The sequence below is a fragment of the Camelus bactrianus genome, chromosome 5 (genome assembly GCF_048773025.1).
Source record: "Camelus bactrianus isolate YW-2024 breed Bactrian camel chromosome 5, ASM4877302v1, whole genome shotgun sequence".
In the NCBI taxonomy this organism is placed as follows: domain Eukaryota; kingdom Metazoa; phylum Chordata; class Mammalia; order Artiodactyla; family Camelidae; genus Camelus; species Camelus bactrianus.
This window is the reverse complement of record NC_133543.1, coordinates 13,168,301-13,179,691: the sequence shown is the minus strand read 5'-3', so window position 1 is coordinate 13,179,691 and position 11,391 is coordinate 13,168,301. Positions and strand designations below refer to the sequence as shown.

General features: G+C 48.7%; 1 protein-coding gene and 1 long non-coding RNA gene across 2 annotated transcripts in view; one reads left to right on the top strand and one right to left on the bottom strand.

Moving 5' to 3' along the window:
- Positions 1 to 2,209: 2,209 nt before the first annotated feature.
- LOC123616727 (uncharacterized) lies at positions 2,210 to 7,190 on the bottom strand. The gene is made up of 3 exons (XR_006724749.2): positions 3,148 to 7,190; positions 2,856 to 3,033; positions 2,210 to 2,494 (listed from the first exon to the last, which is right to left on the bottom strand). It is a non-coding gene; the product is annotated as an uncharacterized LOC123616727 (long non-coding RNA).
- Positions 7,191 to 7,421: 231 nt separating this feature from the next.
- The window catches only part of GYPC (glycophorin C (Gerbich blood group)), a 33,637-nt gene continuing 29,667 nt past the window's right edge, over positions 7,422 to 11,391 (top strand). The window contains exon 1 of the mRNA XM_074363466.1: positions 7,422 to 7,827. Within this exon, the coding sequence (XP_074219567.1) occupies positions 7,791 to 7,827 (37 nt within the window). The 5' untranslated portion in view covers positions 7,422 to 7,790. The remainder of the gene's footprint in view (positions 7,828 to 11,391) is intronic.

The window sequence follows — 11,391 nt, the reverse complement described above, 5'->3', positions numbered from 1 at the left end:
AGATTTTCCCAAGTGCTCTTCAAAAAGCAAAAGGAAAAGGAAAACATAGTTCAGATGGTAAGAGGGCTCTTGTTTTAAAAGGGGCAACCCTCTCCCACCACACGCGCCCCCACCCACAGGCCTGCTCTCAAGAGACTCTTTTTGCCAGCTCTGGTGGGAGGTCTGCAGGGGGTTCTTCATTTTCCTAGAGAATACGCTAATTATCTGAGTTTTTGACTTGCCAACTTCAGACAATGTGAATTGATACCTCACGCCAGGTTCTTTTCATGCACCCCTGTCCCAGATCCATTCTCCCCTGCTCGTGCCCAGAGGAAGGAGACGGCTGGTAAGGCGCCACAAGTGGGGTGTCCACATAGGTCAGGCCAAGGAAGGCCCCCATATGGGGCAGGTGGAGAGAGACGTGGGGTGACCACATAGGGCTGGATACCTCTGAAGCAACCAGGGATGGCTGGCCCCCCACACGAGGCCCCTGTCCAGGCCCCTCTCCCACAATGTTGCAGAAACTCAGCCTCTGTTCCCCACTTGCCGAATTGAGACTCGAGGACAGAGTTTTGGATGAAGTGGAAAAGGCAGCTTTGTTTCTTTGCCAGGCCAAGGAGGTCACAGTGGGCTAAGCCTCTAAGACTGTGAGCCTGCTGGGGAGGGAAGGCAGAGAGTTTAATAGTAAAAGTTCAAGAATTCAAGGGGTGGAGCTAGTGTCCATAGAGGTCACACACAAGGTAACAAACTGTTGCAAAGTTGTTCCTGTTTTTGCAGATGCAGTGGTCCCCTTCTCTCTGCTGGGTATGAAGTTCACCTCTGGCTTCGGGACTCTCTTAATATTCTTGTACCTGGAACAAAGGATGCCTAGGCAGGGGCCCCATGGAAAAGAGCTGTAAAGAAGAACTTGTGCAGTTTAAAGTTGGGTGGATGAATGCTTTTTCCCCACCACCCACTGTCTCTGAAGCTTTTAAGAATCTTCTCTTCATCACTGGTGCTCTGAAATGATATAATGTAGAGATATGTGCATTTTTTTTGAAATTCAGCCCTTCCAGCTGAAAGACCTATATTTTTTAGCTCTGAACTACTTCCCCCTCCTCCTTTGTCTCCTTCATGTAATTGATGTGTAACCTTCCTCCCTTCCATGTTCTATGTTCTCTCTTTGAGAAATTCATACTAGTTGGACCTCCGACATCATCTCTCATCTTTTCTCTTTTGTTCTGCTCTGAGTCCTTAGCTTGAACTCTCAACCCGTATACTGAATTTTTACTTCGGCCATTGTGCTGTCAATTTTGGAGAATTCTTTGTGATGATTTGCTTTCCCTTTTTCAGAGCACACTGCTCTTACTGAGTGGTTTTAATTTTTTCCCAAATCTCTGAGTATATTAACATTCTGCCTCGTTCCTTCATTTTAAGTTCTTTCCTTATTTGTATCTGTTTCTTTAACTGAGATTAGTTGTGTTTTTTTTTCTTTTTGTTCAACTTGGACTTCTTCTTCCATGTTCTGGTTGTTGTATACAACCTGGCTGTCATATGTAATTGTCTACCAACATTTCAAAATGAACGACCAGGCTGATTCTTCCAAAAGTTATTAAGAACTTCCTCTTCTGTTGTCTGAATCCATCTGTTTCCTGATCACCCTTTTTTGAGGGGAGGAAAAATCTGGCCGGAAAGCCTATGTTTCTGAATTATATGCTCTCTGCTTTAGGGGGTGTGGAGGAGGAGCTATGGGCCCCCAAATCCCCCAAAAAGGAGGGTTTTACTGAAAAAAGCTCCTTCCCACACTAGCAGCCTTGGTTCACTTACACCTTAAGTTTCTTAATTTTCTTAAATACATCCACACATTTTTAGCCCAGGCGCAGACTTTTGTGGAGGAACTGACAGTTTGCACCCAAAGGTCAGGAGGAGGGAGGAGTTGCCTCCACCCGAAACAGACCTTCAACAAACCTCTTTGTCTCTATCCCCACTTCCAACCTGCCAGCTCTGAGCCCAGCCCCTGTGTCTCTGAAGGCTAATGTACCCCCATTGCCCACCCCGCCACGGCCACCCTGAAGTCCATCTCCCTCCTTCCTCCCCTCAACATGCTTCACACCCCATCCACCTTCCCAGAATTCTTGAAATCTCATACACCCTGAAGGGTCCCCTGAAAAGCCCTTCACTTTGGAAGAAAACCTCTTTGATTATCCCTTTAATATGATTGTGATGGGCCATTGCAAGTGAGAGGTACAAGATACGATGTTCCTTGTCATGAGCCATCTGCCTGGAGAAACTTACAAAGGGGAGAAAGTGATGAGCAGGTGCCCACGTCCCCGCGGCCTCGCTGTGACCGTTCCCATCCGGAGGTGGACGGGTTACATCTCGCTGCGATCCTGGGCCACTGACGTCAGTGTGTGTGCATTTCCCAGGATATGTTCAAATGTTTTCTGCTGTGCTGTGAAGCCTCTGTCTTACTCATCTGGAGCCAGCGCCAGCCCCTTCGGAGCACATCAGTGGAGGCATCGACCGCATTTTGCACCTGAGAAGATTTGGAGACAGAGTCACTTAGCAAAGTGGCCAGTGGTAAGCCATAAATGAGAATCCATGTCTGCCACCTTCCCAGTCCTGTATTTTCCTTACTTATGACACTGCCCTGGGGATCAAATGAGATGAAATATGGAGGGTTCCCAGCAAAAGTTCGGCAAATATAATTACCATTCCAGTTCCCCCTTTCCAGACACAGACCTACACGCCCAGAATTCCTCCCTCTTCTTGGCCCAGGACAAGCCTCAACAGAAGGTCAAAAGAGGAAGCTGCCTCCTCCCTTTGGGGGCCTGAGAGCTTAGCTGGGAGCAGATGGAGAAGCAATGTTTTAGCTGAGTTTCATACCAACAACTTACACCCAGAGGGAAAGGGCTGTGACCCAAACAGGGCTCCTTGCAAGCTGGTAATTCACTCTTGAATTGCTGGAGGATTCTCATTTCCCTGTGTTCTGATGGAAACCACTGGAAACTCAGCCAGCAACTTCCTGCCTCTCTCCTTGCATCTCAGGGTCTCCAGGATGAATAGTCTGTGAGGCTGAGCAGCAACACCAGGGAATCATCAGGGACACCGGGTGGAGCAGGAAGGGTGCTGGGGAGAGTGAGCTTACAGCACATTCCCCCAGCAGCAGAGCTTTGGGGTTGGACAGACCTGGTTCCAGGTCCAGCCATCACTGAGTGGCTGTGTGAGCATGAGTGGTTTCTTCACGTCTCTGGTCCCCAGTTTCCTCTTCTGTCAAAAGAAGAAGATGGAAAAGGGAAAACAAACAAAAACAAAGCACCACCTGCTTGGCGAGGACACTTGTGACATTAGCAATAACCACATGTGGGAAGTCAGGCTCGGAACATCCTAGGTCCAATCCTGTGTCTGTTAGGAAGTATTTTCCTGGAAAATCACACCTCCCCTAAAGTGTGGGGATCACGCAGACTGACCTACAGGCTGGGTTCTTTTCCCTGACTCCTCTGTTCTGAGATTCAAGCCAGCTTCCCCCAACACACATACTTCTCTGTGCTCTTTCTCTTTCTTTCTTTCTTTTTCCTTCTTTCTTTCTTTCCTTTTCTTTTATTTTTTTGTTTTTGTTTTTGTTGCCAGCCAGAAGCTCCAAGCTTCCCTCAACCCTAACAGCCCATGACAGGTTGGCTTTAGAGCTGTTACCAAGGCATAAGATTGTGCCCAAAGTCACTTCCTGCTGGGCTTCTGTGCTGTTCCTCTTCTCTTAGAGGTATGGTTTGGAAGCTTCCAGAGGCAGGCCACATGGATGCTTAGAGATCTATCCTTGAAGGAGGTGAGTCAGGGCCATGGGCTGTAGCTCGGAGTCTCACAACCTCACCAACCTGAGGCATCCTCTTCTCTGCCTGGCAAGCTGAGAACCAGCCTTTGCCAAAGTCTAGAGCAAAGGGGGATGGCAGCTCAGTGAAAGCAAGCCTTAAAATCTGCTCACCTAAGGGTTCTCCCCTGAAAGACCTGTGTGCTGCTGGGGGAGCAGAGAGTTTCCTGGCGGGAGCTGCAGACTCTGCCATGTTAGTTTCTCTGCTTCTCCCCACGCTCATCACTCCTCACTCGTGACAGTGTCAATGAACCAAACCCCTGTTTCTCCTCTCCACTCCTCTTAAATTATGCAGAGCCACAGTTTGGATTTCCTAAAAGCCACCAGGCTGCCCATCAGATAAGTTGAACTGTTTCTCTGCCAATGGGAAAGAACCAAGAAAAAAAAAAAAAAAAGCCCCAGGAGAAAATGTTTGCAATCTACACGAAAAGGTATTGTTGCCTTTTGTGGGTAAAGAGTTCAAATACATCAGTAAGAAAAACATGAACCTCTTCCCTGAACAGCATGAGCAAAATTTTCACCTACAAAAACCATGTAATTTATAAATACTCATAGGGTGTCATACTCAACCTCACTAGTAATCAAGAGAATGCAAACTCCAATAACTCCATGTTTCTCAGCTACAGAACCTACAGAATGAATTAAAATCTCATGCTTAATTCTGGGATGAGCACTGGCACTCTTGATTGAGGAGAATACAAACCGTTACAGTGACAAATCATGAATGTATCAAAAGCCTTAAACACACCCCTAACCTTTGATCCAGTAATGCCATTTGTTGGAATATAAGCTAAGGGAAGAAAATATATGAAATGCAGGTATTTGTGTTCACACGGTTTAGCACAGCAGTGTTCAGCAAAGAAAAGAACAACAGTAATTAAAACAAATTAAAATGCTTTTATAGGAAAAAATGGTTGTGACATAAAGTTTGGTAATGACAACTCAGCACTCAAAATCACATATTCAGGAAAATCTCAGTAGTATAAAACAAAGGTCCACAAGTGCGTTAAAAAGACTAGAAATAAATATGCCTTCATGTGCTAGAGATTATGAGCCATTGTTGGTTTTTTTTTTCTCCATTTAAATTTTTTTTGCACAAAGAGCATCTATTTCTTTAATGAAGGACAAACTTTTAATTAGAAATTTTAAAGGACTCTAGTAAAACCTGTCCACCACTGCCTGTAAGAACTCACAGCCTGAAGACAGTGACCCCAGCAGGGGACCTCCAAGCCCCTTCCCAAGAAGGTGGCCAGCACTGAGTGTTAGTTTGGGGAGGTGAGAAAGCCAGCAGGGACACACCTCCTGTGGGCAGATCCTGCCCTAAATAGTGCCAGGAGGGAAGGGAAAACTCTCATCCATCACACCCTATCACCCCCTGGAGGGCTTAGCGCTGATACGAGCCATGTCCTACATGCATTACAGAGCATTGAAGAGCTTTCTTAACCCTGGTTCCACTGCCTTGAACTAGTTCTTGTCACTGCTCCCAGCCTCAGTTTTCTCGCCTTTAAAATGGGCCCTTGGCAATATCCTCTTTGAGGGTATTTATGGGAATGAAGTGGGATAAGAGCTGTTTTATTGTTACAAGACATAGCTCAGTTCTTTCTGCTTCAATAATAAACATTCAACACGTGAAAACATGTTAATAATGCATTTCTGTGATTCAGTGTCAGACTCTTGCCATGTCATTTAATTTTTCACATAAGTATTTTTAAAAATTTTAAAACAGCTTTCATTTCTTTAAAATTAAACACTTCTGTGGTTAAATCTCCTAACATATATCAAATGTTTCCCTGCTAGCTAAACTATTCACTATTAAATACTATTCACCTTCTTTTCAGAATAGCCTGGGGTCATTACTATAAACCCAGCGTGTGTGTGAGGGGACAAGGGACCAATATCTTTAACTCCTATGTGCTGAGTAAGACACTGCATTATCCCATGAGTGATTAACAGGCTAATGTATTACTCACAACAACCAGACTCTGCAGATCGCTTCAATTTCATAGATGAGAAAAAGTGAAGCTCAGAGACATTGAGCACAATGCTGGAAGTTCCCTAACAGAAGGCAGTAAAGACTCAAATTCAGATGGAGTCCCAAAGCCTTAGCTCGGTCAGACCACAGTGCAGACACATCCTCTACTTGATGGACCTGAGATGTTTTGGTTCCATAACAAACACTGCTTTGCTCTTGTACCTGAACTTCATAGTTTGTCGGGCTTTCTACCTTTGTTGTTTAGCTGTTGAGTTAGTTCATTTTTGGCTTCTTCTCTATGAGGAATTCTTGTTACTCTTTGGTGCTTTTAATCTGTCCTACCCAGAGAAATCAGTTAAGGAAGACTCTTATACTTACGTGTAACGGCCAGTTGGCTATAAGTGAGCCTCTGAGAAGTCCTCCCCTAAGTGAGGAGCAGTGACCTAGGGACTTGTTCTTCCGCTCTTCCTGCCAGGCCCTCAGCTGCATTTCAGGTCACTGGCATTGTTTATTTATGATCTCTGAACCCAGGAGATACTATTATCCAACATGGACCTACCTGTATGACCAAACAAAATGTTAAACTGTTACACTCATCATTGCTAGCTTCTTTAAGTACCTTTCCTCTGCCACTTATTTTATAAACATTGTCTTTCTAAAACTCCGGGAAGAAAGTGGGTTTGTCTCTGTTTCGAAGATGAGGAAATGAGACACAGAAGTTTCCACAACTGACCAGAGACATTTCCTTCACATTAGCGTGTACATGTTGAGCATGGAAATGTGGCTAAAGATCTAGCAGCATTATCTAACAAAAGAGAACGAGGAATATTTTCACACTATGTCAAGCAGGCAGCTCTAACAAAGATACCTGGAGTGGTCCAGCCTGGGCGGGGCTTCCCCATCGCACACCTCCAGGGGGCAGCCTCCCTGGTGTGTTCAACCTGGATGGTACCCTCAAATGCACACAGCTGGAATGGTGCCCTGGGACTGCGGCAGAGTGACCTTACTGAGAAAAGGTGGGGCCGGGAGCAGGATAGGGCAGGGCGGGGCTGGGGTGTCACAGGGCAGTGCATGGAGGACCACAGGCAAACAGCACCGGAAAGTCCCACAGAAAGGTTCAGACATCAGACGTTAGAAGTACAGGTGTTTCCTGAGGCTGGGATTTAAAACCAGAGTGACATGATCTCAAGCTCTCTACGGTAAATGGGGGATTTAATGCTACGTATAACGTGACATTCTTCAGGGATGTGGAGAAAGAGCATTTAACTAACCAGAGTGTCTAAATCCATACTGAGTCTTTAAATTGCCTAAGTAAAGTAACTTCTCCACGAACTCCCTTATGTCTGGAAGCCCCAAGCAAAGGGATCCAAGTAAATTCCATGACCTTCGTCCAGCAATTTTTTTCTAAGACCCTTTCCCCAGCGCGAGCCCACAGATTGGGACAGCGCCCCTAAAAAGAGAGGCAAGCTGGGAACACTTTGCAGGTCACAAAAGCCCCGCAGCTCTGAGAGGCCTCGCAACTATCAGCCAAGACGCAGACGCAGGGCTGGCCCTGTTTGGTCACCGTCCCTGAGGGTCCCCGGAAGGCCATGATGTCACATCGGGGAGTTTTTCAGTCCGCAAACAGGGTAATTCTCAGCCTCTGTATCTGGCAGCTGCAGATGGAAACAGAAACCTAGTTAGAAAAATGTGACGCTCGCGCAGAAAGTTGGAGCGCAGCTGAGTTCAGAGAGTTCAGAAGTGGGCGGGTGTGTGTGTTGAAAAAAAAAAAAAAAACAGAGGGTGGAAACCCCACCAGCCGAGTCTGCAGGAAAAACTAAATGAAGTCTGCCTATCTCCGGGCCGGAGCCCCTCCCCTCGGGCCCGCCGCACGAGAGTGACACAGGTGCCACTTCCTCCCGGCTGTGGAGGGTCGGAGCGGGCGACCGCGACCCTCGCCACCGTCCCGCCGGTTCCCGCGGCCTCTCTCCGGGCCGCGCCCCGCACCGGCCGGCGATGAGCAGCCACCAGGTCACGCCGCCGCCCCACCACGGTGAGTACCCGCGGGGGGACGGGGCGCGGGGGCCGAGCTGCCGCCAAGAAGCCCTGGGGTCCCGACCGGCGCCCGGACACCAGCCGCGTCCCCGGGCATCGTGGGGTCCCGGGACATCGCCGGGTCGCGGGCATCGCGGGGTCCCGCTCCGGGGCCCCGATCTTGTCGCGCAGGCTCTGCGCGCCCGGGGCCTGGAGAGGCCGCCGGCCACCTCCGCCCCCGCGGCCCAGCACTCGCCCGCCTCGGCTTCTTTGTGTGGTGGTCTGGTCGGGAAGCGCCTGGGGCCAGAACTCTGCCCCTGAGGGAATAAACAGGCCTCCGGGGAGCGAGGGCAAGAGCGCTAAGCCGCAGCCCTAGGGAGCCTCCCAGGTTGTTTTCCGAACTCCCCGGGCGGGACGATTCTGAGAAACTCGGAGTTAACTCTGCCAGCTCCCAAGGCAGCCAGCCACCGCAGATGCTGGTGTAATTCTTCAGCGCCTGCTTGCTTGCTTTCTCAAACAGGCACATGCTTTCTTGCTGACGGGAAATGGCCCTGAGAGTTTTGGTGAGGATGTTGGGAAACTGCGCTGGGCCTCCCCCGCCATGGGGCGTTTGCAATTAACAAACTAAAATTTTATTTAAAAAAAAAAAAAAAAAGGAATGTTGTTCCCTCCTGTCCCCAGCCTGGCCTGGTCTGATCATTACGAAGTGTCAGAGAGGAGGCATTCCGAGTCTCCAGCATAATCAGGCTAAGTAATTAATGCAGGATGATGGTGTGGGTATGGGAGAGGCCAGGTGGTTGTGTGGCCTTCCGTCGCAAACTTGAGCATGGGTGACTGTGGCTGGGTCTGTGCTTGTGTACCGTGTGCCTCGGGGTGTCCCTGGCCACGTGTGTGCTGGTGAGGCCGCCCAGTGCCGTCTGGGTGTACACAGACAAGGGACGGGGGAGTGAAGGCCTCGCGGCCTGCGTTGGGACCTATGTGTCACTTGTTAGCCAAGGACCTGGGGCAAGCCAACCTCTCAGCTCCAGTTTCATCGTCCGCAAAATGGGAACAGTGCGGCAGTTTTTCTCTTGGGATTGTGAGAACTCAGTGCATGTAAATGGCTCAGCATGGAGAGGAACACACATCGAGCACTCAATACGTGTCTAGCATCCTTATTTTCATCTTAAACGAGGTGGTGGATGCGTGAGGTCCTGTGCATTAGTGTTTAGGTGTGCATATGTGTCTGTGAGTGTGCGTCAGATGCTAGTGAGCGTGCCTGCGTGTGTGTGTGTGTGTGTGTGTGTTTGATGTGTCAGGGCCAGGGTGGAGGGGACTGAGCCACTGTCATCATTCCAAGTCAGACACAGAGGAAGTGCAGCTTTCTAACCCTGCCTCCGCTCCCCACCCACCTCACACACATATCCTCCCACAGCAGTTCCCTAGGATTCAAGTTTCAGGCCTTGACCGATGGCTGCAAATATTTCCCATCCGGAACTGATGGCGATGCAGCCTTGACTCGCATGCCGGTCCAGATTACGCCTGGATTTACTTTATGGAGGGATCTCTGCTGTGGGAGAACCAGGGGCACTGTTTCTCATTGCGAACTCAGGCAGGATGTGTCTGTATCCTGTCTCGGTTTACACCACTGCTTCTCAGAACCAGAGGTTAGAGTGGAGAGGACCCGCTGCTCCCACCTGCCCAGGCTGGGCTCAGCCAACTCTCATAAGCCCAAAGGCTTCATGGGACGAAGGAGTCATGTGCAGAAATCCACTGCTGGTCCTTCTCTGGAAGGGGTCAGTGCTCAGTAGGGAGATAGCCAGGTTTGGCAGCTTTATATAGAATTTGCCGCCTCTGGCAAAAGCAGAAAGGATGGCATTAAGTGCCAAATGAAATTCCATCTCGGTCATTGCTCAAGCCCTCCCGATATCCGATATCCGTAGCTGCGGGAGTCACATGGCGCTGGCTCAGCCAGCGGCTGGACCTTTCCAAGGGTGCCCATAGTTGGGCGGTTATTTCTGGGAACTCGCAGGGCCCCCTGGGAAACAGAGAGGTGTGGGGTCAGAGGCATTTTGTGTTTGCAGGGGGAGCAGACCCGCCCATCCCAGTGAGGAGGGAGAGACCCTTCACCAGCAGTGAGAGGCTGGCAAGTCCACTCGGTGTGCCTCTCTGGGTGGCAGGCCTATAGCATATCAGACGCCCCTCAGAGCCCCTGACCGAAAGGCTGCCCGGGGACTGAGCCAGCACAATCTGCACACAGATCACAAGCTGGAAACAAAACAAATTTGAACAATGAATGAAGAGTTAACAATAAAAAAGAAAAGGGCACTTTCTTCCCACCTCAAGGGCAGTAACCTTATTGATTTATGAGGATCCTTCCAGGGGTATTACATGTATATATACTATATATAATATTATAATACATATGTATGTTATATATACTATATATAATATATATAACATAATATATGTATGGTATGTATAATATATAACATAATATGTATTATATGTTATATGCATAATATGTACAATTATTTTTTATTTTACAAAATGAAACATTCTACTTCATCTTTTTTTATAAGAATGTTTATTACAGCTTATACGTTATTACCATATATAGGTTCGCCTTTCTTGGGGGCCGCATAGTCTAAACTGTATGAATATATGAATGAATTGGTTATTTTATTTAACCGATTCGTCCATGAATGGACATGTAGGTTGTGTACAGTCTGATTTTTTTTTTTTTGACCAGACACAGTGCTGCAGTAGCAGCCCTTGTCAACAGGGTTTTCATGCATATGTTTGTCTACTTTTAGGATAAACTCCCCCCAGAATTCAATTTCTGGGACAAAGGGTATGTACCTTTAAAATGTTGGTAGGTCCTGAAGACTTGCCTTGTGAAAGGTCACATGAATGCCTGCCGCTCACCAGTAGCCCCTGAAAGCTGCTGTTTTCCCACATCCTCATTCACACTGTGTAGTTTTTATCTTGACCAGTCTGGTGAGTAAAACACGTCGTCACTTTTGAGTGTGCCTCCATCACTGGCTTTGGGGAGCCTCAGTCTTCTCGTCTGTAAGTGGGAGTAGTAACAGCTACTTCACAGGAGTCATGTGATGAAGAGGAGCAGGCGGGCCTGGCCCGGTGCCCAGGGTAGCGGTGTCTGTGGCCCTGGCTGTTAACAGAACTTATCAAAGCCAGCCTGGCCTGCAGGTGCTGGGAATCCCCGCAGTCTCCCTTGCAGACGGCTGCTGATTTTGCTGTTGATAATGCACCGATGAGAGCGGCGGTACCTACACACCAAGCTCACTCCCCACAACCTCATCTCACACCCACACTCTTACCTGTTTGCAGATGAAACGCTGGAGGCTGGGGGATGACCAACCCCAGGGCCCCCAGCTTCTGAGGACACAGCTGGGCTGTGGACACAGGCTTTCAGGCCCCAGAGCCAACAGAGGCCACCCTGAGGGGGACATTAGGGCCCAGGTGTGCAGGGCGGGGCCTTGTGCAGCCTGCACACCCACCATGAGAACCATGCTCAGGAAGTCACAGCTGTGGCTTTGCATTCAGAGCGACTGCGTGCAACACAGACCCTCAGAACCTGCCA